Below are 27670 nucleotides of genomic sequence, written 5' to 3'. Positions count from 1 at the left end.
CTAACTTTATTGTTCAATTCTTAGCCCTCGTATCACTTCTTCCTCAACCCGCATCCTCTTTGTTATGTCCCTCAGAACAAGGTTCAAAGTATTGATACTTTTGCACGCAAAATTTGTGTATCAAGAGTTTAAATTGACGAAAAGATGTTATTTTATTTATTTTTCTTGCTTGACCATTTGACAAATTATATATCAATCAAGTATTAACGTTCAAAATATTTAAATTCACTTGACTTCCAATATTTACAGTATCGATACCCTGAAAACCTTATACCTTGCAACATTTTGAACCTTGTTTCAGCATCCCCATTCACTGTTTTGGGTTTGACAATGATAACGGAAAGATATGACACTGAAAAAAAGACAATAATCAAGCAATTGGTATCATAAAAGTAGCGACCAATCAGTTGGTCGCTACTTTACCCTACTGTTCTTATAGAACAGTATCATAAATTTACCCTACTGATATGATGCCTTTCCACTATCATAAATTTACCCTCCTGTTCTTATAGAACAATAGATCAACTGTATTTTGGATATACTTCCTAAAATAACAACCGTCCAATGTTGTTAAGAGAAGATACAAACTATCAAAAGAGAGACACCTAAAACTGAACTTCTTTGGAATTTATAGTCAATGTTAGCTTATACCTTTAGTGGCATGGATTATATATATTTTTTATATGAGCTCTTCTAGCCCCTTCAAAAGAAAATGATAATAATATCTCTTTGAATAAAAATGACAAACTTGAGTGAAAATAATTCCACACGGTTCTTTTTAACCCACATTGCATTGAACTCTTCTAAAACCGTAAGAAAAACTATGAACTCTATTTTCTCTATTGGCTTTTCGATTTATTCTTTCCATTTGGCACATAAGTACCAAAGTGCCTTTCTCCATTTGTCATAGGTTTTTGAGGTTTATGGCTATCTATGCTTTGCTTTTTGAGGTTTAAGACTTGGGCCTCTTTCCAACAAACATTTAAGCCTCATACAAAGTTATGAGGCTTAAACCTTAATGCAAAATGCGAACACCCCACCTTAGGGCTTAAACCTTTTAAAGCTACATGTAATATGCCCCCTCCCCCCCAATTAAAAAAAAAAAAAAAGAAGATAAATGCCTACCAAGTCTCCGCTACAACCACTAGAGACATTACCAGCACCTTCACATTAACATTATCAAACTAATGTCTGTAGCTTCAAATTCAAGACCTCGCCAACCAGAAGGGTTGGCTCGGTTGGCACGTTAGCTGGTTTGTTCTAGAAGTGCAGATTTGAAACACGATAGCTACCAGCCTACCACTGCCTTTGGAGAAGGGTTATTATTAGTGTGACGCTGTACTATTCCAAAAGAGGAAAAATGAATTACGGGATTCAGGCGTACGATTGAATACCCAAAAAAAAAAAAAAAAAACAGAATTCAACACCTCGGCTAGAACCGCAAGAGTTTAGTTGCAAGTTACAAAATTATCAAATCAATGTCATATCTTCAAATTTGATACATTGACTAGAAGCCTGGAACCAATTGCAAGTTTTCCGATGATTTATGCCAAAAAAATAAACCTGACTAAGAAATTACCACGCCCTCTCTACACTAGAATAAACATGGGATATCACTTTGCATAAAGCCACTCGTACATCATAATATACCATTCTGTGATCCCGTGTAAGAAATTGCACAAGGCAAAAAATCAACTTGAACCAGATCAATCCCAGCGCATTTTGATGATGGTATGCAGTATGCTTCCATAAAGAAGGGATTTGCAGCATTAGTATGGCAAAACACTGCGTGCCATAGAGATAAATAACTCCGTAGTTTTTTTTATTTTAATCAATAAACACGATGATAGGCTAGATAATCTCAATTTCCAAATATTTCAAAGAATGAATCCAAGTGTATCAATGCTGTGTGATGGAAAAAAGAGAGTTCATGAAGTTGAACTAATCAACTCATAAATATTCAACCGCAAAGTAGAAAATGTAAAACGCCAAGGTATTTAATCCCTGGAGAAGAATAAGCATCATAGTACTTCTTTGGCCCCAAAGCCAAGAAAACTGCAGATTGTACACCATGCTAGCAGTTAAAACTGAAAACCATGACCCGGTGGCGAGACCTATTTGGACCCAGCAACCAATACCTGATATATGTAGAAGAAACTCATGCAACACAGGAATGAAGAAGCTAGTCCAGAAACCCAGTTCAGATGCCATCGGAAGAAAACCATGCACTGATAAATTAGCTGATGGTGACAACTCTCTTCATTGACTAAAACTTCAAAGCAGCTCTTGCCATAGATAAAGCACCCTCACAACTCTGATTTCCACCAATAAACCCACTCATATGGACAAAAACACAACCAGGAATTCCCGACTCCTTTGATAGCTCGTCATCTCTCAAGCCCCTCCATGGAGAAGGCAATGGCTTGCGGCTCTCAAATTTATCAGGAGATATTGCCACTGCCTGCACTCGCCAATTTTTGCTTCTATCATCCTACAGATCATAATGAAAGAATTTTTTATTAGACCAGAATGAAAGAATTATACCGGTCATCTTACAAAACAAAATTTACAAATTTGAAGAATAGGCAAACCCAAAAATACCACCCTCCCCCCCAAGCAAAAAAATATGGAGTCACAACAATAAATTTTCCATGGAACATTTACTCCCATGAGAAATACATTTGCTATTTGGTTAAATTAATTAATATGATGCATGCACAATACTAAATTAAATTATGCTGGAAGGTGGCTAAAGTACCTGATAAAGAACATATTTAATCGGAGGATCAATCTTCATCTCCACCTCGAGTTCAAATAAGTGAAGCTTCCACTGTAAAACAAACCAACTCAATGAAGATCTGCTAAACTCAAAGAAAGCAATTAACTGTAAACGATGAATCACATGACATTAGCGAGAAATATTATCATGTAAAATACAAACATAGGTTTGAAGTAACATGCTAATAGACATATACAAGAATCAAGAGAAGCAAATTAAACATCAGCTAAAGGATAGAAATGCTAGAAAAATAAAACCTTGCAGAGGGTTCTGAAGTGAAGAAGAATCTAGAAGCTGACTAACAGAAAGTTTTTTTTTTATCAATAACACAATTCATTAATTATCACAATAAAATCACAAAGAGGAAGACAAACTTTCTTATCTTCCAAAATCAGCTTGAGCCCCAAGAAAGGAAACGAGAGAGAGAGAGAGAGAAAGGAAAAATACGAAAATTAAACTACATCTGTGCCCAAAACATTGAAAGTTAGCTGATCTTTTTACCCATCTGATTTTAACTTCCATTTCTTGAACCAGCCATCTGAATTTCCTCCTCACATTGCTATAACTCCATAAACCACTGTCGTCTTTATTCAACCAACCTACCACCACACCTCCAAATCCCCTTCAATTATGAGTTTCCTGATATCCATCTCCCTAGCCTTCTGGACTCCTACCATAACTGCTTGGATCTCAGCTCTAAGAGAGTCACCCACTCCAATTGGGCCTGAGAACATGGCAGAAACAACCCCATTCTCGTTCCTGAAAATACCCCCCAATCCCTAATGGTCCAGGGTTCCCTCTGCTACTTCCATCAAAGTTTAGTTTTATGAAACCCACAGGTGGGGGAGTCCAACACACACTCAATTATTGTTTTAGTCTGGGTACAGCTAGCAATCTCACCCCACTTCCTCAGCATGTCATCCACTATATAATCTGTGAATAGCTCTAGGGATTTCATCCACTATACAGCCCTTATATGGATCAGAGCCCTCAGATCTTCAGCACTTTCTCTGCTTCCGAGAAAATCCTGGAGTTTCTTTCTTTCCATAGAGACCAACAGATTGCTGCCCTTGGTCCTCTCCACATAGTCCTTCCCCTTTTCATACACCACCTAAAAAAAGGAGCAAAAAAACTTTGCAAATTTGATGGAGGATTCCAAGTACACCCAAACAAAGAGAAAAACCACTCCCAAATAGATTTTGCAAATTGGCAAGACACTAGTAGATGAAAACCAATTTCCCCATCAGCTTTACAAAGAACACACCAATGAGGGGACAAACAAGTATTGGGTCTCTTCTTTTGGAGCAAACCACTAGTGTTGACTTTTTCCAGAAAGGCTTCCCAACAAAAACTACCAACCCTAGGAGGAATTGGCCTGCACCAAACCTCATTAACAAGGAGGGGGGGGGGGGGGGGTTACAGGACTGCTGGACTGGTTTTACACTTAAAGAATGAGGCACAGGAGAAGAAACCAGTAGGGGTGGGAATCCAGATTCTAGAGTCTCCCTTAGCAGGGTCTAAGAAAACATCACCAAGAAGTTGGAGGAGACTCGAAATACTATCAAGGTTCTCTCACAGCGCTTCTCAGACCCAGATTCCATCCAAACCCAGAATTGGAGGAGTAAGGGGTGATGGAAGAGGAAACTGGCTCTTTTTTTTATCAATAACTGTAGATTGAATTAATATTAAAAATATGAGAAAATTACAGGGCAAGGGGGCTAAACAATCTTAGCTCCCAAGAACAACCATTAAACATCAAAAGAACAAAAATTACAAGACAGCCCAGAAAATAGAATGTCTGTTCACCCCTTGTCTAGCTAGATCATTTGCCAAAGAGTTCGCACTTCTTTTTACCCATTTGTATTGGATTTCCATGTCCTTAGTCAGCCACTTGAATTTCCTCTTTTCATTACTGTAATTCCAAAGTCTAAGACTATCCTCTTTCAGCCAGTTTACCACCACTTCAGAATCTCCTTCTATGATCAGTTTGTTAATATGCATATCCTTGATTCTTTGTACCCCTTCAAGAGCTGCAAGAATCTCAACTCTCAAAGAATCTCCCACCACAACTGGTCCAGAATACATAGCTAACAGCTTCCCTTGTTCATCTCTTATTACTCCTATTCCGGATGGCCCTGGATTGCCCAAGCTGCTGCCATCAAAGTTCAATTTAACAAAGTCATGGGGTGGGGGGATCCAACAAACATTTGAGGCCTTCTTCATTGGAACAAGTTCTGCTATCTCCTTCCACTTTCTTTGCAGCTCGTTAGCTGAGAATTCTGCGAACAGAGCCTAGGTTTTCAGCCAGTGTATAACCCTAATGTGGATGACCTCCAGCAATGCTTCCAAACTTCGCTCCTTATCTGTAAATATTTGTGAATTTCTCTCCTCCCAAATAGTCCAACAGACTGCAGCCCTCATACACCTCCACATAAACTTGGCCCTTTTTGTTGGCCGAAACGGCATAAATGTGAATAGGCTTTGCACATTCGAAGGGGGGTCCACCTGCACCCAAACAAAAAAGCACACCACTCCCAAATGATGTTAGTGAACCGATAGGAGATTAGTAAGTGATAACCAAACTCACCATCAGCTTTACAGAGGACACACCAGTGAGGACAAAAACAACTATTGGGTCTTTTTCTTTGAAGTAAATCTGTTGTGTTAACTCTTTCTAGAAAGGCTTCCCAACAAAAAACTCCCAACCTTAGGAGGTATAGGATGACACCACACCTCTTTAATGGAGAAAGACAAGCCAGGAGAAGAAGAATGTGTGAGGCACTGAAGAAAGAGAGGCACAAGTGAAAGAACCAGAGGGGGTGAGAGTCCAAATTCTACTATCTGCCTTTGTTGGCTCTAGGAACACCCCTTCAAGAATGGATAACAGTGATGAGATACCATCAAGCTCTATCCCTGATATCTCTTCGCAGGCCCAAGTTCTAGCCGACCCCAAAAATAGAATTAGAAGAAACAATGAATGAAGACACCGATTCATTTTTAAAAGCAGAAAGGGCAAAAAGGCTTGGGAATTGGTCTTTTAGGGTGGAGTCCCCAATCCAAACATGTTCCCAAAATTTAATGAGATTGCTTGAGTGCAAGTCATACCTGACCCATAGGAGGTATAGGATGACACCACACCTCTTTAATGGGGAAAGACAAGCCAGGAGAAGAAGAATGTGTGAGGCACTGAAGAAAGAGAGGCACAAGTGAAAGAACCAGAGGGGGTGAGAGTCCAAATTCTACTATCTGCCTTTGTTGGCTCTAGGAACACCCCTTCAAGAATGGATAACAGTGATGAGATACCATCAAGCTCTATCCCTGATATCTCTTCGCAGGCCCAAGTTCTAGCCGACCCCAAAAATAGAATTAGAAGAAACAATGAATGAAGACACCGATTCATTTTTAAAAGCAGAAAGGGCAAAAAGGCTTGGGAATTGGTCTTTTAGGGTGGAGTCCCCAATCCAAACATGTTCCCAAAATTTAATGAGATTGCTTGAGTGCAAGTCATACCTGATCCATGGAGAAAATAAAGGTAGAATAGCTTGAATATCTTTCCAAGGAGACACTCTTGTACTCCTTGCTAGAATGCTAGAGTCCCATCCATTTGTTGCAACCCCATGAATGCTTCCCATTATCTTCACCCAAAGTTTGTCCTTCTCCAATGAGAACCTCCAAAGCCATTTCCCCATAAGAGCCAAATTCCTACTACTCATGTTCCCGATACCCAAACCTCCCTCCCTCTTACTCTTACAAACCATTTCCCACCCCACCCTATGGTTGGTCCTTCTCCTCCCCTGTCTCCCAGAGAAAGTCTCTCATTAGTTTTTCTAATCTACTAACCACCTTAGTCAGAAACTTGAAGATTGACAAAAAGTAAACAGAAAGGTTAGCTAAAGTAGACCTGATTAGAGTGGTTCTCCCTCCAAGAGACAAATAATTTTTCTTCCAAGTTGCTAATTTCTTTTCAAACCTCTCCACAACCGGAACCTAAAACTCACCTTTCTAAGGGCTATCACCCAATGACAAACTAAGGTAATTAAGGGGCCAATTTGCTATTGCACATTCTAAGATGTTTGCAGCGTCAGAGATCTCCCCCTCGCCTATATTTACCCCAATTATACAACTCTTCTCAAAATTCACCTTAAGGTTTGACATTTGCTCAAAAAGTGGTATAGTGAGCTTCAAATTTCTAATCCTGTTAGGGTCCCTTGCTTCAGAAAAGAGTATGGTCTCATATGCAAATTGCAAATGTGTGAGTGGCACAAGCTCCCTCCCAACTCTCCAGCCTCTTATTAAGCCCCTGGAATCTGCTATATAAATTAGTCTCCCCAGAACTTCAGCTACCAAAGTAAATAAAAAGGGAGAGAGGGGGTCTCCTTGCCTAATCCCTCTCAAGGCTGGGAAGAAACCGACCACTGTCCCATTTACCAGTATGGATTAATGGCAGTTCCTAATACAACCCAAGACCCATCTGCACCAATTATCCCCAAAACCAAAATCGATCATCACCTCCATCAAGAAAGACAAATCCACCAAATCATAAGCCTTTTCCAAATCCAGTTTACAAATCACCCCTTTTTTCTTGGATATCTTAAACTCCTCCAAGCTCTCATTTGCTACCAGAATCTGATCTGTTATCTGTCTCCCCTTCACAAAAGCTCCTTGATTATCTGCTATAATTGTTGGGAACACTTTCCTTATTCTGATGGATAGCACCTTGGTGATAATCTTATAAAAGTTGTTGACTAGGTTGATCGGTCTGAAATCCTTTGGGTGACATGCATTCCTCTTCTTAGGAACCAGTGCAATAAAAGTGGAGTTCAGCCCTGGGTTGATCACCCCTCTAGAGTGGAATTCATCAAACACAGTCCACAGATCTTCCCTTAATATCTCCCAGCAATCTTGATAAAAAGTCATCGTAAAACCATCTGGGCCTGGTGCCTTTGATCTATTCATAGCGAACACTACCTCCCTTATCTCTTCCACTTCAAATTTCCTTTCCAACCAATCCCTGTCCTCTATCTACAAAGTTGGCCATTCCATACCCTCAATCCACACCCTACTATTTAGGGGTTTTCTAAAGATAGACCTAAAGTGATTTGCAAAAGTCTGCTATTTCTCTTTGGGTGGATATTGTAACCCCTTCAATCTCCAGACTTCATACAAAATTCCTTCTTCCACTTGCCACTACATGAAAAAATTTGGAATTCCTATCCCCCTCCTTCAGCCATTTACACCTTGATTTTTGTCTCCAACTTATTTCCTCCTAAAGAAGATAATCCTCTAACTGTTTATGCAATTTCCATCTTAGCTCCTTATCTTCTTATGTAAGACAACCCCTTTCTTCCTTGCCATCCAGGTCCTCAATTTGTGCAGTCACTATTTGTTGTCTTTCCTCCAATCTCCCAAACTCTAACAGATTCCACTCCTTGATTTTGCCTTTCAAATATTGGAGCTTCTTATGAAACCTCATTCCACTCCATTTCACTGTTGGATTGCTTTCTAGCCACCACTCTTTGACTTTCTTTATGAACTCCGGGTGTCCTAGCCACATGTTTTCAAACCTAAAGAGAGCAAGACCAGCACTTCTCACTTTCTCCCTACAGATTACAATAGGCCAATGGTCAAAAGTCACCCTTGGATATGCTCTAGAGTTTAGATTCCCCCAATGTTCTTCCTAGTCTTTTTTTTTTTGTTTTGATAATTAATGTAATTCCCAGTCATTTGAGAATAGAAATCTATCCAGCTTAGAGCAAATCGTGTTCACTTGGAGATTGTACCAAGTAAAACAGCTATGTGATAGTGGAATCTCTTTAAGCTCGTAAACATCCACAAATTGATTGAATTTCCTCATACTCAAGGTCGATCTCCACGTCGGACTATTTGTCTCTTCCAGGAATCTTATAACATTAAAGTCACCTCCAAGACACCAAGGCCCTTCCCATAGTCCCCTTATATCGGCCAGTTCTTCCCACAACTTCCTTCTCTCTCTGTAATCATTTGGACCATATACATTGGTAAGAACCCATTCAAATCCATCATCTACTTGTTTAAACTTCAAGGAAATTGAAAATCGGCCTATTAACTCTTCCTGACCTATGAGTACTTCATTCTTCCACATTGTGACAACACCCCCTGCAGACCCCCAAGAAGGCAGAGCCGCCTAGCTAATCCCCCTGCCTCTCCAGACACTCATTGCCCACCTAATGTCAAAATCCGCTCTCTTGGTCTCCTGCAAAAATACCACATTCGGGTCTGTTTTCTTGATGGCCTCTTTTATTACTGCTCTCTTCCTAGCACTTCCCAAACCTCTGACATTCCAGCTTAAGATCCTCATCTAACTAACTTCTTTCCCCCTTAGACCCTCCTACCCTCAGTTATTCCTCTTCCTTCTTTCTCCTTTGATCTTCAACATCTATCTCCTCCCACCTCCTTTAGCAGCCTTTCAACCTCACTCACTCTTCTCCTTTTAGATTTTGCTTCTTCTTTCTTTGTTTTCAATAATACTTTGAGAGCATTTGGATCTTTCAAATTGCACCCCAATTTCTGTACAAAACCCGCCACAGAATCCTCACTGATTACATCTCTTACACTTGACATTCTACTTCCCTCCCATGTTTTTGTCTCCCCCCTTCTATCTCCCTCCTCCTCAAAACCCTCTACTCTAACTCCCTCTAACCCTTTTGATTGTTTTCCACCACTGCTTCATTTAACAAACACTCTAGGATTTCCAGGATTCTTTTCTTTTTTTTTTTTTTGTTTTAGGGCATAGAAAGAAGGAAAACCGGTCCTTTAGAGGGGCATTCCCCGCCCAAGTTTGTTCCCAAAATTTTACGGAATTACCTGAATTCACATCATACCTGATAAAAGGGGAAAAGGCTGGTAATAGATCATGAATGGCTTTCCAAGGCGAAGCACTTGTGGTCCTAACCCGGATTCCAGCATCCCATCCGTTTAGTTCCAGCCCATGTATGCTTACCACTATTTTAGCCCGTAATTTCTCCTTCTATAATGGGAATCTCCACAACCATTTCCCTAGAAGAGACAAATTCCTTTCTCTAATGTTCCCAAGCCCTAACCCACCACTGTTTTTACTCTTGGTCACCACCTTCCAGCTTACCATATGGTCCCTCTTCTCCTCTCTTGAGTCCCAAAGGAAGTCTCTCATCATCTTTTCCAATCTGTTAGCAACCTTTACTAGGATTTTAAACAATGAAAGGAAATAAATGGGTAAATTTGCTAGAGTAGCCTTAATTAGTGTCATCCTACCTCCAAGAGAGAGGTAATTCTTTTTCCAAGAAACAAGTCTCTTCTCAAATCTTTCCACCACCGGATTCCAGAAACTCTCCCTCTTTGGATTATCACCCAATGGCAGCCCCAAGTAATTCAATGGCCATCCTGAGACCTCACACCCTAGCACTTCTGCACTCTCCCTAATTTAGTTATATCTACAGTAAAAGGAGAAATAGAAATAGAAAAATGCATACCCAGCTTAAATACAAAAATTAGCACAACTATTGCTAAGGAAAATTTCAGATCTAAACAAAAATCAAAAGAAAAAAGCATATTTGTAGTTAGAATTTGCAGCAGAAGGGTGGATTAGGCCTAAAAAACCATAACATGGAGAGGGAACCAAAACAGGGCTAAGAAAGCAGAATTTCAAGAGATGCAATTTTGAAAAGCATCCCCAAAATGCATATCATAGAGATTTACATATATCTAAAATATGTCTCAGAATTTAGAATTTAGATGCATCTTAGGGGAAATAAGAAGACAAAAGTATCTCTATATGAAGGGTCTATCCCTTTCTAGACAAGATATTTTCATAAGAATTTAAATCCAGCAATAGATTCCTGAGAATGTGGATGGTGTTATTTACACAAGATTTTACCATTCCTATGGAACAACTAGAGCACAAATACCTTTCAGTTCATCCTGAATATGTTTTTGATTAAAGAGTTCTATAGTGAGTAGTGACCTAACAAATAGATGGTGAATCTTCCCTTTTATGTTTAGAAATCTATATCTCTGTACGACCATCTTGAAGATGCTCTGGTGCTCAAAATGGGCATTTATCAGTTTATCAATTTTATTTGGAAATTTTTCAAAAGATAACTTCATCTAACTTTAGAAAAAAGCTAGCTGTGGCTGGGATGAAATCTATTATTATAGAATACATACAATTTCTGTAACAAGTTCAAGCTTGACTAAGAGAAATTATATTCTTTCATGAAAGAAGATACTTCTCAAAAGTTTAAAATACCACCAGCACAAACATGAAACTGAAAATTGTGAGAAGAAAATGAATTTCTTTCATTAAGAAACTAGCTTTTAACCATATATATGGAAAAATTGTGAAAGTGCTTAGACATATATTTCCTACTTACAGGGCAAAATTTATTCAACACCATGATTTCTCCACTGGAGTCGACATCTCCTCTTGCAGCAAGACATTCAATAACAATAGAACGTGCTGGTAACCATGATTTTACATGAAACCTAACACTCTGAAAATAGAAAACTGTGTTAACTTTATGAGATTTAATTTATAAAAATGCATATATAGAATGCCAGGCATATATTGACATGAAGTTGCATGTCAAGAACAAGGTTGGATATTCCAGTTTCAAGATTTTGGGGGTTTCCCATGTCTGCTATGTCATATTAGTGTCAAAACACAAACTCATACCCATGCCCATAAATCACAGGTATATACTCTCCCTGAAGTAATCTATAGTTGATGCTTAGATTATACATTGTTATTTGAGGCTAGACTAAAAGGATTAACATCAACGAACCAAGAAGACATTTTGGTACAGAAAAATAAAACGATGAAAATAAGAAACTGTATAAAAAGTAGAGGAAAAACCTCTAAAAATTCACTTCCAGCCAGGTTCATTGCATGCTGGAACGCTTCATTTTCCTTCTCGGCTGACTGGTCAGGATCCATCCAATCCAAATTAAGTCTTCCAACTCTTGAAGACAAGTGTGTATTATTAACATATCTGGGAGGCTGATCTGTGTCATATTGATTAATCCCATTGTCAATAGAATCAATTGCCTGTTATGAAGGAATAAAAATGTCAAATCAATTGGTTCTACATAGTAAAAAGATTATATTCTATTAAATTAGCATCTAAATACCAATGCATAGAAAAGTGTAGTGAGAATGGGCCGAATGCGCCTTAGTGTTCTTTATTTCTTTTAAGTAGTATTTAAAAATTATGTTTCTTAGTTATGGGCCTTCTTTTATTTTCTTTAATTATTTCTTTTGTGCTGGCCGCCCCATTAAGGGCATCCAAGTAATTGAACTCAGACTTTGAATTATTAATAAAAGTGATTTATAAGTAAAAGTGATAAAAGGGGGCTAGAGAGAGGTCCGAACTCTTCTTTTCTCTCTTCCCTTCTTTTCTTCTTCCACAACCTATTGCTGAAACTTCTTTCTTCTTTCTCTTTCTCTCTTTTCTTCTTTTCTTGCATTATTTGAATTAATGTAGGTGTAATTCTCAACTTGGTATCAGAGCAGGTTCTCACTTTCAACTTTTTTCTCCTTTCTTTGCCCATACATAGTGTGTATGGAGAACTGATCAGTCGATCAATCAGCTACTTATGCAGCCCAGTTAGGAAGGTTTTTGGAAAGTTTTGTGGAGGTTTTTCATCCTTAGTTGAAGCTCATGGCAGGTTCTTGGAGATTTTTCCCGAAAACCCTAGATAACTAGAGAGACCTTGTTACAGGTCGTAGAGACAGTTGAAGTTTCTTTCTTTCTCCCCATCCCACAGGACCCTGTGAAACCCTAATTTTGGGGGGTTGAAAGGTTGTACTTTGCTTAGAACAATAGGAGAGACCAAATATTCTACAGATTCCAGATTTGGGCATGGGGGGTCAGCGGAGAATCTTGTTGGGGCAGTGACTACTATGAAGCTAGATGGGACCAATTATTTAGCTTGGCCTCAATCTATTAAGATACATGTGTGTAGTAGAGGAAAATGAGGTTATACTATCAGGAGCAAGAAGAAAACGGCAGAGGATGATCCTACCTATGAAAGGTGGATGCAGGAAAACTACACAGTAGTGGGTTGATTAGTGAATTCTAAGCAACCACACATTAGTCAGCATTACCTGTGGATGGAAACTGCAAAAGAAGTGTGGGATAGTGTCACAGAGACCTATTCCCAAAAGCTTAATGTTGCTCGGGCCTACAAATTGAAGCATGATGTGAATAATCTTAAAACAGGAGGAGAAGCCCTTAGCTGTCTACTTCTCTATGCGGAAATCTCTTTGGCAAGAGATTGATCTGATGGAGACTGTTGCTTGGGGTTGCAAAAAGGATGCAGAAACGTATAGGAGGTTGGTGGAGAGAAATCAGGTCTTTGAGTTCCTCATTGGACTTAATTTGGAGTATGATATTGTGAGGCAAAATGTTTTAGCAAAGGATGAGGTGACTTTGTCCAAGGCATATGCTATGGTGAGCAGTGAAGAGAGCAAAAGACAGTTCATTGTCTGTCTACTCACTTCAGCCTCCCAGATATGTTAATAATCCTATCGTGACGAGCCATTGATGCTAATTAATCCCATATCTGGGAGGCATGTCTTTGTGACGAGCTACTGATGTTGTATTGTGATAACCAAGCTGCTATTAACATTGCTCACAACCCAATTCAGCATGATAGAACTAAGCACATTCAGATAGACAGACACGATAGAGAGAGAGTGGCTTCAGGAGAGGTGTGCCTACCTTTCATTGCATTAGAAGAGCAGCTAGCAGATTTTCTAACTAAGGGAGTTCCAAAGGCAAAGCTTCAACATTATGAAAGCAAGCTAGGCATGATTGACATCTATGCTCAGCACCAAGGGGAGTGTAGTGAGAATGGGCGAAATGGGTCTTAGTATTCTTTATTTCTTTTAAGTATTATTTAAAAGTTATATTTCTTAGTTATGGGCCTTCTTTTATTTTCTTTAATTATTTTAGTGTTGGCCGCCCCATTAAGGGCATCCAAATAATTGTACTCAGACTTAGAATGATTAATAAAAGTGATGAAAGGGGGCTAGAGAGAGAAGTTTGAATTCTTCTTCTCTCTTCCCTTCTCTTCTTCTACAACCTATTGTTGAAACTTCTTTCTCTTTCTCTCCTTTCTTCTTTTTTTGCATTATTTGAATTACTGTAAGTGTAATTTTCAATTAAAAGCTTAGACATTATGCTTTTGAATGTTTCCACAAATAGGAAAAAGGTCAATAAGAAGAACGAAAATAAATACTAGAACAATACAATAAATAATAAATGCTCCATTTTGTTAGATGGGCTCAATCATCCTTGCATTTTGAGCTGGTTAACATACCCAAGGAAATTTACAGAAAATGATTCTCCTGGAAGGGGATTAACTGGTAATAATTGAATGGATACAAGGAGATTAGATAGGTCCATTACACTTGAGACATTTCATAGAGGAGCTGGATCTTTAGCCAATTGTATGTATGCCTCATTTAGATGAATTCAGAGAGCAACAAACTTGCTCAAGAGGTGATACATATATCCTATACTAGGGTTAATGGCCACCAGGTTAAAGGACAATAGTGATGCTGTATTGGGTATAGTGTTGTTTGAAAGGAGGTAGCATGTTAAAACTAGCCTCACCCCTCAGGACATACAAGGGAATGCTGGCACAACTTTTCATTGCATCTCACTTTTTTTACTGGTAATTAATCAGAATTTATTAATAGTTGACTTTCTGATCACCCCTTATTTGAGATAAAGGGTGGTCCCACCGGTTTGTTTTTTTATTCACATTTACCGTGTATTTCCAGAAGACATTTCCCCAATATAATTGGCTTTTTTTTTCTTTACATTTCTAAGACACATTCTCACATTTTTTTCTTGCTTAATAAAATTATTATATATTAGGATAAACAAATTTGTGCATTTTAGTGGAGGAAAACTAGCCAATTTAACAATCAACATACATATCTGATCAATTAATTTGCATTCTAAACAAGCATTTTATACAACAAGCATAATTATCTGATATCAACTTTCAGCATTCCTTGATGGTTTTGAATCTTCAAAGATACTTCTATTACGTATCCCCACAAGTTGTAACAGATCAACACAATTTAGCAGTGAAAAAAAACTAAATAAACCATAAACTCAAAGCCTCAGTTAGTTTGCAGCTCTTAAAAACTGTGCACACATTATGTTTTTTTACATACAATGATGCAAATAACCACCTTACAAGTGCCGCCAGAATACATTTTTTTTAATCAGCAGAAAAGGTTTTTATTAAAAATGATGAAAAAATGGAGTTAAAAGTAACATTCAATTAACAGGACTGTCAATACAAGAGCTGGAACATAGAAACCCAAAACAGTTGCTGCCTCAAAGGCCCTTGCTTAGCAAGGGAATTAGCTATCTCATTTGTTGTCCTTCTCACCCAACTGAAGTCAGTATTTAACTCCTTTGCAATACTTTCCACTTCCCTAAAAACATGTCTGAGAGTCCGGGGGATGTGTCTATTGCAGCTTGCCCAGGAAATAATTAGTTTTGAGTCCCCTTCCACCTCCACCTGTCTATAGCCCAAGTGTTGTGCTAATCTTAGACCCTGAAGCAAAGCCATCAGTTCAGCTTTCAAAGAGTTTCCCATTCCAATAGGCCCTGAATACAAGGCTAATATCCAGCTTTCCTAGTCCCTGTATACACCTCCTATTCCTACCATGCCCAGATTTCCGAAAGAGCTTCCATCAAAGTTGAGTTTTACTCTGTTGCCTTCTAGAGGTTTCCGATCCATCTTTATCATATCTTTTACTCTAGAAGATTGTGCCACATCAGTCAAGGCTCTTATTATCACATTTACAGAGAACTTTTGAAAACTTTCCAAGGTTTTTAACCAATATGTAACCCTTATCGTTATGTTGTCTATTACCTTCTCCAATGATCTACTCTTCCCATTGAAAAGTCTTCCATTTCTTTCTTTCTTTCTTTTCTTCTTTTTGATTGGAAACAATAACTTTCATTGAAGATATCAATTAAACAACATACACTGTCAAACACTCAGAATATGAGTGTTGACTCCAATCAACTTCAAGAATTACAATACAGCCCAATAGAAGTTTTCCCTGAAGGTCCCCTGCTTTGCCAAACTATCTGCCACAGAGTTGGCTGACCTCCTTACCCATTTGAAAGTTACTCCAACATCCCTTGCCATGCAGATTATTTCCCTTATTTGTTGTCTAAAAGTCCATACACCCAACCTTTTTGTCTGCAGACACCGTATTAACAGTTTAGAGTCCCCCTCCACCTCAAAGTTCTGAAATCCCCATTGCTTGGAAAATCTCAGGCCTTGTAGGAGAGCCAAAATTTCAGCTCTCAGAGAGTCTTCCATTTCTTTCTCCCAAACAACTCAAACGATTGCCGTCTTTGCAAGCCTCCACAAAATCCTCCCTCTTTTCTTTGGTTGCCTCAGGAAGTTAGAATTGAAAATACCAACTACATCTTGTGGAGGATCTCAACTGCAACCTAAAAGAGAACAGAAATACTTCCAAATGCAATGCACTAAAGAACAGCCTAGTTTCGCCACTAGCCTTGCATAAAAAGTATATATGAGGAGAAAGGCAAGAGTTAGGCCTTCTTCTCTATAGAATATTACAACTATTAATCCTTCCAAGTAAAATTCCCCAGTTGAAAACTTGAATCTTAGGTGGAATAGGCTTACTCCAAATCTCTTTCACCGGGAAGTCAAATCCTGAAGAAATAAGCAGGGTGGGGTTTCTGATAAAAGAGGAGCAAATGAAAAGGCCACCAGGAGAGGTTGACCAGATCCTAGTGTCCTCAATATTTTGATTCAAGAACACTATCTCCAAAAGACCAAGGGGGTGTTCTATAGTGTGAATGCAAAATTGGTGGGTGTGGACTGGTCCACACCACGCCCTGTGGCAGGGACCAATCCACACCACACGACAGTCCACAGCTGTTCTGAACTGTGGGCAAACTGTGTAGACTTGTCCACACCACACTTTTTTTATTCCATGTATCTCATACACATTGTATGAATGATATACATAGTTAATCATAAATATCTAACTTTCGCATTTTATATGATAAATATTTAAAAAAAAATGCATCACCAAATTAATTAACCAATAAATATTATTTTCTTATAAAACAATAGTAAAATAATTAAAAATATATTTTAAATATTTAAAAATAATATTTTATTGGTAAAAACATTAAAATTTTATAAAAATTAAAAAATTAAGTAAAATAATTAATATTTTAGATCATACAACCGAAATGCAACTGTAGGAACTTCAGAGATAAAACTGAAGGTGTATCTCTGTGTATCTGTAGTCTGTCTTAGATCACACAGCCTCTAAACCCTGCTCCTTAAGCATGGGATCAAAAATAAACCGTGGAGGGGACATATCCACGAGTTTTCCTGTTGATGATACATTGGGGTGTGGACGGGACCAGTCCACGCTATATTGGGGTGTGGATGGGACCGGCCCTGTCCACACCCAATCGAATGGGTCTTCATCCCGTGGTTCGGTCATGTCCACGAGATGAACGCAGTGTCGAACACCGCCCAAGTAAGTGAACAAGAGAAGCATATTCACTTTGTCTTGGGCCTCTTCTAAAACCTAGGTCCCAATGAATCTGATGAACTTTGATCTTGTTTGTAGATTATTTACCAAGTCCCTTGCCAACTGCCTTATTTCCCTTGTATGGTTTGGAATCTTCAAAGATGCCCTTTATCAATTGTCCTCCCAAACTTGACCATTTTGGATCATACCCCCCCCCATCATTATGCCTTCCATCTTTGTCACCATTCACAAATAGTTAGCACTCCCTTTTGTAACCTAACCTCAGACACTGTTCAACTTCTCTGACAATGCCACCAACTAATTTTCACTCTTTCTCCCATCCTATTTTCTTGTTATCAGGCTATCATCCTACTTCATTAATTAAACCATTCAATATGATAACCCCAAGAAACAAAGAGTATAATAGGTTACAGTAGTTTTGGCAAAGACGGTCAATAAATAGGCTTTTCTAAGTCCACCCAAATATGATAGATTTAAATTTCATCCCAAAGGGAAAGCCTACTAACTATGCTTAACCAAATTTCATGCATATTGGGATCTGATCCCTGTGCCAAGAGACCAGGCAAAAAAATAAATACATCCAACTAAAGACCCAACTAATCATGCCACTATTTGATGTCAATCTTGTAATGCCAAGCAGGAAAGATGAATTTTAACAACAGCAGACTTGGTGAGGCCTAAAATAATTAATTTGATAAACCATTATGGATATCTGGAAAACATGCATAAATAGTATTAAATAAAGAATTAAGATGAAACAAGCTCCTAAATTAAAAGAAAATGGGAATAGAAATGTATGACATATCACCATCATATGAACCTTGTCCCAAATATATGGGATCAGCTGCATCAAGAGAACAAATGATGGAAGGGCAATTTTACCTATATATATATATATGTGACAAGTATCCATGTGGACACTGAAACCTATAATATAAACAGCTATACAGGACAGATATGACCACTATGAACGTGAACCACCTTGATACCATTTGGTGCAGAATTCAAATAGATTAAAAAATAGCATGTATTATTAGAAAAAGTTGTAAGCAAACAAAGTAATACAATACTAAGATTTACGGATAAGACACAAACACCAGATTCAATGATATATGATAATATCACATGGTACATGGATATTCAGAAGATAACAATATATTAACAATAAAAAAATAAAATAGCAGTATATTGACAGAATTGAAAAGAATGTAGTATGTGTTAAAATGTGCAGAATTTATCACCTCCATAAAGCTTTTGTAGATAGCCAGAAATAACCGATGCACATCAGGATGTCCTTTATCAAGCTGAAGCTCCTTTGCAATTATCTCCATCCCAAAATGCTGGATAAGGAAAAATCATGTTGGATTTTCTGGAAAGGAAAGACCAATGACGTTTTGACTAGATTGAAAGTTAAACATGAAGCACAAACTAGAGTTATGTGTTCAAGTTCCTGAATAGTTGGACTTAATGAAGGTTGTTGTGTTAACTTAAGCAGCATAAAAGCTAGGAAACAGATCTACCAAGTCAACTTAACCGCATATGAGAGTCCAAGACCACGGGATCCTTTCTCCCCAATAAAATCATGTCTGCCTATGCTTTTAGCCTACATCCCTTTTGTACAAAACCACAGGCCACTTAGAATGTGGTCAATCTTATTACAACAATATCCTCAAATAGAATCAATAGAAAGTGATCACATAGCAAATTAATTATAAAAACTGACCCAATATTTTCGAAACATTGAAAAACTTAGTTTTTGCCTAACACAGATGAGTGGATCTGGATTGTAATTAGGTACAACCATGTGGAGACATATCCTGATGTAGATGAGGAGGATGCAAAGGTTTCTAACATTAAAGAGCAAACTGATCAAGTTGAAGAGGGTGGTCAAGCTCCATTCTATGCTGTGCCTGTGAATTTTCAGCTTCAGGAAAAGGATGAGGGGGAGGAGATAAAGGTGGTGTTGTTCATTCTGAAACCCTAGTCGAGCTCATTGACTTCAATGTTGTGATCACAGAGGTAAGAGGTTCTTCAGAAGGTTGTGAGAATAAGCAAGGAGGGGAAAGAGGGGTGTTAAGTGAACCAGGAAGATTTGGAGAGGATGGGAGGAGGATCGGTACAGCTGGACAAGAAAAGGATGAGAGTTTTGTGAAGGAAGGAGATCTAAATGGTAGGTTTCATGCAATTTCAGAAGGGTTGGGTGTTGGAGTTGAGAGAGGGAGGTCGGTGTGTGTTGTTGGGGATGGGGTTTTAACTGTTGGGAGTCGGAAAGAATCAGAGGGAAGTAAAGGACTAAGGGTGTAGGAGAAGAAGTCAATTGTCTTAAGGAAGGTATGGCTGAGAAAAGAATTGGGCTTGAAATAAAAGATTGTGGTGAATTTGAGATTGATACAGAAAGGGGGTTCAAGACTGTGGAAGGTGTTAGTGATGAAGTAAGAGAGGGCCATGACGTGAAATCTGAACATGAAACTCCGAGTTCAAATATTTATAGAAAAAAGATAAGGTATAGAACTAAGCCAGTTCAAAGTTGTTAAGGTCGGAGATGAAGCAGATGAAGGTTTTGATTCGCATGAGGAAGTTGTAGTTATTGACGAGACTCATGTGATTGAAAGATTAATTGATTTGGAGACAGTGGTGGATACTGAAGAGGAGGTAAGCAAATCTCCGGATTTGTTTTTCCTTGGGAGGAGGAATTTGCAAGAAAAATAAGTAACTGGAGTAAAAGTATACTGTGCCTTCTAAGGACAGAAAAATAGATAAACTTGATCCTGTTGTGGCTGGCTTTAATTCAAGTTCTGAAAATGGTCAGGACAGAGTAACTCTTTCAGTGGCAGTGGGGATCCTAATCCTGATGTTGGAGTGTCAGGTGCAGATCAGACCTTTAAGAAGGATTCAATCTTGGAGTTAAAGAGGATCAATGCTAGTTTTAAGGAGTCAAAGATTTCTGAGAATCTTCCCAATGCTGTTGGGCGGTTCAGAAGTCAGAAAAATAACCAAAACTGTTCGGGTTTAGTTTTTGCCTGAAGACTTATTTGGGGTTGGACATATCAAAAAGGTGAAGAAAATTGGTAAGAAAAATAAAGGGGATCATTTGCAAGATTATGAAGTTGTTGGATAATCAAGTATATAATTCCTGATTAAGTTTAGTGAGGGTTGGGTGTCAATTTAATGGGATTTTCATGCTTTTATTGGTTGGGTGGTTGTAGTTCTTGTTGATGTTGAAGAGTTTGTTTTCTTTTTTTGGTTGAGGTATTGAGGGTTTGATCAGGGAGTTCTTTGAGAGAAGGGTCGGTTTCTGTTTCTCAAGGTGACTTCTGGTCACCTTTTCTTGCACTCACTTTTTTCTTTAATGTAATTTTTATTTTATTATCAGAAAAATATTTCTTTATGCAAGGACCTTGTTAAATTTAAAATATATACATAGGGAACACTAAATAGAGACATAGTTACCAATCAAAAATAAAAAAACAGGACAAGATAAAAATATAGAGTTATGAGCTTATATGTCAATCCATTCCATTAACCAACTTGGGGTGCAGAACCTACTAGTAGAAGGAGACTCCAAGGTGATAGTGGGTTGGCTGCTGAATCCGAACAGTGCTATTTGGGGCTACAGTGATCTCTTGAAAAAAGTAAAACGGATCACAAGGAATATGTCATTAACTTCCAGTGGATTAGCAGATCAGCAAATCCGTTCCATTTGTGCCTCCTCCAAGCAGATCAGTTAACTTCCATTTGTACTCATCCTAAAGGGGAGGTAGCATCCCATGCCTCCTCTAAAGCTTTTTGTACTCTTCTTTATTCTCTTTAGTAAAATTACTTACTCATTCATCAAAAAAAAAACATTCCATTAACTAATCCTATAAATAAGCATAATGTTATATCCGAGATGTAGGGGGAAGGAGCAGCCCCTAAAGTTTGTGCTAACAAGACCAAAAGCCCACTTAAGCGTGTCAAGTGCACCATAATTTCTAGGGTTTTGTTAAGATATTGTAACCAACTTCACTTGAGTTTATTTCTATTTCTTTTTGGCCAAAAGTTTAGGTAGGAATGGCAATGCAGCAGATTAATTAGACAACCAACTCTAGCCTAAACTTGATAGGATGGTTTTGGCAAGGAAATGTCAGGGCAGGAACCCCAATCACTACCCTAGTTCCTAAATCAGGTACTTTGGTTGAAGCAGGCCCAAAATGACTAGTCTGCTTGGTATAGATTCCCCCTCAGTCGTTATTCTACTCAACAGCATGATAATACAGTCTTTGTCTTATCTCCTGTTCCTCTTTTGTAGCCTTTCTCACTCATTCCAACCCTTCTTTTTTATCAGCACATAACGAAATTTAAAAGAAAATAGTACAACAGGAAATTGTTAGAAATAACACCCAATACAGCAAAGAATCACTCCTTGTTTAGCAAATCCATCTGCCAAACCATTAGCAAACCTCCTAACCCATCTTAACTGAATTTGCATATGTCTTGACAGCATCTTAAACTGTCTGAGTTCATTTCTGAATTGTCATAATACCCCTTCTCTTTTTTTCAGCCAGTCAATGACTATTTTTGAATCTCCTTCTATTATCAATCTTGTAATCCCCATTTCCTTGGCTTTTTGCACCCCAACAATAGCCGCCAAGAGATAAGCTCTGACTTAATCACCCCAGTGTTTTAAAAGCGCAAGGCGCAAAAAAAGCGCAAGGGCCAATTTGCTCCCGAGGAACAAGGTGAGGCGCACACCTTTTTAAGCAAGGCACAAAATAACCAAAAAAAAAACTAAAAATTCAAAAAAAATGCCAAAACTTTAAAAAATGCAAAAATTTCAAAACATATTAAACATAATGTTAATAAAAAATATAAACTTAAATTTTAAAATAAATGTTTTAAAAAACCTATTATCTAAAATTAAAATACATAAACATAACATGTAAAGCGTATTCAAATGAAAATTAAAAAATAAAAGCAAACATATAAAGCATTTTCAAGCATGTAAAACCAAGGTTCAAAGTATCGACAGGTAGGGTGTATCGGCCTATATTGGTACTTTTTTTTAGGTTTTATTTATTTTTTTCGAAACCAATTCAGAGGGTTCGGTTTAAGGCCCGGCTACCCTCTGAACCAGTGTCTAACCCAATACAACCCTTGGAGGGGGCGCATTGGGAACCCATCAGCACGATATGTATCGGCTGATATGGGCCGATACGTATCAATACTTTGAACCTTGTGTAAAACCCACAATCTCCTATTCTCCTTAATTGCATGCTTCAAGTAACTAATGTGATGTAAAACATATTGCATTCTTGATTTTATGAGTCGCCTTTGTACCACGCCCCTCGAGGCAAGCTCGAACAAGTCTATGTTAGGGTCTGAAATCAAAGAATAGTCCAATTTCGGAAAAGTCCTCCACTGAGAAATCAAAGAATAGCTTCAAAGTCCTCACGCAATGAGAAACTCTAATTGTAATAGTCTCCAAAATTACTTGTTTCTTTATCCTCAAAGATTCTTAAGTTCCTTTTCTCCCAAATAGTCCACACGATTGTTGTAGCACACTTCCACAAAATTCTGCCTCTTCTTTTTGTGCATCTTAGGAAGGATGGGCTAAAGAGACTTTATAAACTAAGAGAAGGGATCCACCTGCAACCAAAGAGAGAGCACAACCATTCCCAAATACAACAAACAAAAGGGCGGGAAATAAAGAAATGGAAAGCACTCTCACCATTCAAATTACACAAAAAAATGCATCGATTGGGAGACAAACACCAATTTGGCCTTTTCTTTTCCTGTGCAACAAATCACTCGTGTTGACACTCTCATGACAAGCTTCCCAACAGAAGGCACTAATTTTTGTGGGGATAGGGGCACACCAGACTTCTTTAACAGGGAAGGAATGGGATGGGGTAGAGACCACTGGTGAAGAGAAAAAGGATTTGCAAGTGAAAAACCTAGAGGGACTGAGATTCCACATCCATCTATCTTCCCCATACTCATCAAAAACCAAGTTGTCCAAGATATTCAAAAGGTTAGACATTGAAGGGATTTTAGGCTCTCTTAGGTTTCTCACGAACCCCAAGTTCCAACCCTCATTAGGGGAAGAAGAAGACCCAAAGAAATCAGACATAGGATTTTCATTAAGGCTTGAAAGAGCATGCGCAAATAAGGGAACACGACCTTCAAGGGAAGATCCCCAACCCACACATCTTCGTAGAATTTGATCCTATTACCAAAGGACAAGTCATACCTAATGTGCTCAAGGAATTAAGGAAGAATACAATGCATTCTTTCCACGGTGTAGGATGGTTAGCTCTTTGCAGAATACCGGCATCCTAACTGTTCCTAAAAAGCCCATGAATACTTGACACCACTTTATGCCACAATTTATCATTCTCCAAGGGGAAGCACCAGAGCAATGTTTTTCTTCCTAATGTTGCCTAGACCCAACCCACCCCTTTCCTTCCTTTTGCCACCTTCTCCCACCTAACCAAATGATCTCTTTTTTTTTCCATCTCCTGGCTCCCACTATAAGTCTCTCATCAATTTTTCTATTCTCTTCGCAACTACTTGAGGCATCCTAAAGATAGACATAAAATAGACGGGGAGGTTAGCCAAGGTGGATTTGATCAATGTAATTCTTCCCCCTAAAGAGATGTAATTCCTTTTCCAACCTGCAAGCCTTTTCTCAATTCTCTCCACCACAGGGTTCCAAAAGTTGATAGACCTCAGATTGCCACCAAGTAAGCCAAAATATTTTAAAGGCCACACACCTCTCTCACACCCCAGAATCTCTGCAAATGAACCCAACTCCTCTTCAAAAACATTTATACCCACCACCACACTCTTATTCCAATTGATTTTCAAGTTGCACATTCTTTCAAAGAGGCTAACTAGCTTCAAGTTTTCAACCCCATCTGTATTTTCCCTATCACAAATGATCAAAGTGTCATTTGCAAACTAGAGATGGAAAACCACCACACTATTCCTTCCCACCTCCCAACCTTTAAAGAGATGCAACCACCATACTATCCATTCCAACCCTTCTCTTTCATGCAAGAGACCTCATTGGTTGCAAGTTAGCAGAAATGGGTTCATAACAACCCAACCCATACAAAACCTGATCCAGTGGTCACCCCTAACCATTCAAGTTTGTGCTTTGGTGTTTCGCCATGATTTCTAGCATGAAGATTTATTCTGATGCCATGTGATACATTTTTCAGGACAGTTATTGTGCTAATTCTTGTAAAAAATGTAAAATAGGATTGGATCCTTCAACAGTCTTTCATCTTGAATTTGAACCCTAAATTCCCAAATGTGGAACCCCAATTCTTTTCTTAACTTCAGATTTCTGAATTTTATTTCTAATTAATTTCTTAAATTTTGAGCAATTTATACTCAACCTTTCTTATTGTAAATTCCATGAGCTTAATCCTGGTTCTGGCCTACAGCCCCAATGTAACCCCATTGAATCCTAGTCACTAGCCCAATCAACAACTAATAAAATCCCTCAAAACTTTCTAATTTCAAGTTTTCAACACTTAACTGCCATACTGTATACTCTGAAATATAGTAAGTAGGCAACTTTAGGTTTGGCTTTCTTTCACCAATTTAGACCAGGAACCTAGAAATTGGCAAAGCGGATATGCAAAAGAAATGGCATAGAAATAATGGCTATTAAACCATATATTAATTATTTCAATATTTCCTCTGTCAGGCACTCCGGCATGGTTTGAGCATTGAAGCCCCTGCTGTTCTTAAATTTATTTTGGAATAACTAGAAGGAGCACGCAAACGAGAAGAGCAATAGTATTTAGAGAATATAAATGGTCAAATGACGGTTAATTTATTATCAGGATAAACAAATGTGATGGATAAGAAATCAGGAAAATGAAAAACAAATAAACAGTATGCAGAATATGGATTGGAAGGCCAAGAACATCGAGCTAACGAAAAGAAAAAAGCTAACTGTTTGCAAACGCCATCCCTTTTCCTGGTTCATATTTTAATATGACGAATATGCATTTATGCAATTCCTTTAACTGGATATACTAGAAATGTCGGATTGCCTACCTTGTAGACAAGCCCAGCACTACTGAGCTTGGTAGTGAACCCATGGCCAAAAACTTCACCAAAACATTTCTGATGGTGATCATAACGATCTCGGTTAGGATCATACACGCCACCAACATCAAGTACGGCATCAAGCGTGTCCAATACCTGCATTATCAAAGCAATTCGACTAAGAAGTGAATACGAGACACGAGCAATACTCTAAAAACTTTAGATATTTATTGGGAGGGAAAAAATAAAGAGTTTTTAGAAAGCACACCTGAGGATCCCTAGTTCGCACTATTTCGGCACCGGAGAATTTCTCGGTGAGGCGCATCATGAAGCAGCCAAGAGCTTCGTCGCAGTGAAAGCTACCGTTGTGAGTACCTACTCGCTTAGGAGGAGGATTAATGGGAGAACCGGTGGAGAAAGCAGAAACCCTAGAACCACCCAGAGTCGCCATGAGAGGAACACTGGTGTATCTCTGAAACAAGAAGACTTTCTGGCTAAAACCTCTAAACGAAAGCATGCCTCGTTTGGATTTAGCCCCTACACTTTCTTATAAAACACAAGGCGAGCCTATAGGCTTTAGACTCGGAACCGGGTCGTGTCTGCTCACTGGTCGCTACTGTCGACTCTACGGGCTACTGTGGGTACTTTTGTTTCTATTTATTTTTTAAGGGAAATTGTTTAAAATTCACCATAAGTTTTCAATATTTCTCTTAAATTCATTACAACTTTTTAAAATGTCTAAAACTCACTGTGTCATTAAATTTTTATTTTCCAAAACTCAACTTCGCATTGTTGATGCTTTTTTTTTTTTGCTTTTGCAGTGTTTTGTTATAATTTGCAATGTTTTTTATAATTTATGTTTTTTCATATTTTTCTATTTTCTATAATCTATAAATTTTCCGATATTTTCTATAGTTTTTATAATTTGAAATATTTTTTTATTTTGTTTGCAATTTTTATAATTTCTATATTTTTATGTATTTTATATTTGAAAATATTTTTTTGAACTTTTTCCTTTTTTCATGTCTAAATATCAAAATGGTAATATATTAACACCCGTTAATTTATTTTGTATATATTTTATTTTTTTCTATAAAGGTTAAAATGGTAATATATTAATATATGTTAGTTTCTTTAATGTCAAGTTAGTGACATGGTGAGTTTTAGACATTTAGAAAATTTGTGGTGATTTCAAGAGAAATGCTGAAAATTCATGGTGAGTTTTAGACAATTTCCCATTTTTTTAGGGTCTGTTCTGGAATCGGAATCAAAATGGTCAATTCCCATAATCTGTTTGGTTCAAACAGGAATGGAAATGGGAATTAAAATCAACAGGAATGGGATTTCATTCCCAATGGAGGGGCAAGGAATGGCCATTCCCTCAAATGGAGGAATGTCATTCCAACGGAAATGAAAATGGGATTCCAATTCCACCCAACCAAACAGTTAGAATCAGATTGGGTGATTCCGATTCCAAACCCCTATTCCTATCAACCAAACGGGACCTTAATTATATAGGAATTTACTTTGGCTGCAGCAACTTGCATACTTTGCTTCTTCGGCCAATCAAAGTTTGCCACATCAACCATGTCTGACTACATTTTAGGATCCTTGTAAAAAATTAGCTCCTACATGCAGCGAAGGTAATAAGAGGATGTTCCACATAGCTATTTTTTCTTGGCTGTTGCATTCAAATAATTTGCCATATTAGTAGGGCTGTTCATAAGAATGCCCAACCCGACCAAACCGACCAAACCGGACTGACCCAACCTGAGTCGGTCGGGTTTTCATCAGTACCGGTCGGTTTCGGGTTGGACAAATATATAAATCGATATATTGGGTTGGGTTTTGTTTCTTGTGTGAAAGCCGAAACCAACCCGACTCGAACCGAACTAGTCAGTAGTTCCTAGTTTGAGTAGTTTCCCACTTAATTATAACTAATCTTCCACTAAAACTAGAAGACCCATTAGGTAATTACAATTAGAATAGGCAATCTATCATATTTTTCTAACTTTCTATAGTCTTTTACACCAAATAGGCAACCCATTAGGCAATTACAATTAGAATTCAATTAGGTGTCCTTTTGTACAGAAGTAAAACCAAAACCGACCGAAACTGACCCACCCCGACTCAAACCGGTTAGGTCGATTTGGCCTATCAGTGGGTCGGTTTCGGTTTCCACCTCAGGTAACCCAACCAAGTCGGATTGGTTGGGAAACCCCAATAAACCGACCCAACCCGACCCGTAAACACCC

General features: G+C 38.2%; 1 protein-coding gene across 1 annotated transcript; it reads right to left on the bottom strand.

Moving 5' to 3' along the window:
• Positions 1-1849: 1849 nt before the first annotated feature.
• Positions 1850-26029, bottom strand: LOC148864362 (Metal-dependent protein hydrolase). Its single transcript, XM_088980457.1, has 7 exons — positions 25684-26029; positions 25425-25571; positions 18614-18712; positions 11649-11840; positions 11167-11286; positions 2759-2830; positions 1850-2491 (listed from the first exon to the last, which is right to left on the bottom strand). Exons 1-7 carry the CDS (start codon positions 25930-25932, stop codon positions 2267-2269), a joined length of 1104 nt encoding a protein of 367 aa, XP_088836583.1. The 5' UTR covers positions 25933-26029; the 3' UTR covers positions 1850-2266.
• Positions 26030-27670: the final 1641 nt, after the last annotated feature.

The sequence above is a fragment of the Nelumbo lutea genome, chromosome 3 (assembly GCF_056320005.1).
Source record: "Nelumbo lutea isolate HS-2025 chromosome 3, American lotus-T2T, whole genome shotgun sequence".
Taxonomy (NCBI): Eukaryota; Viridiplantae; Streptophyta; class Magnoliopsida; order Proteales; family Nelumbonaceae; genus Nelumbo; species Nelumbo lutea.
Note: the sequence above shows the minus strand (reverse complement) of the source record. Positions and strands in the feature narration are given on the sequence as shown.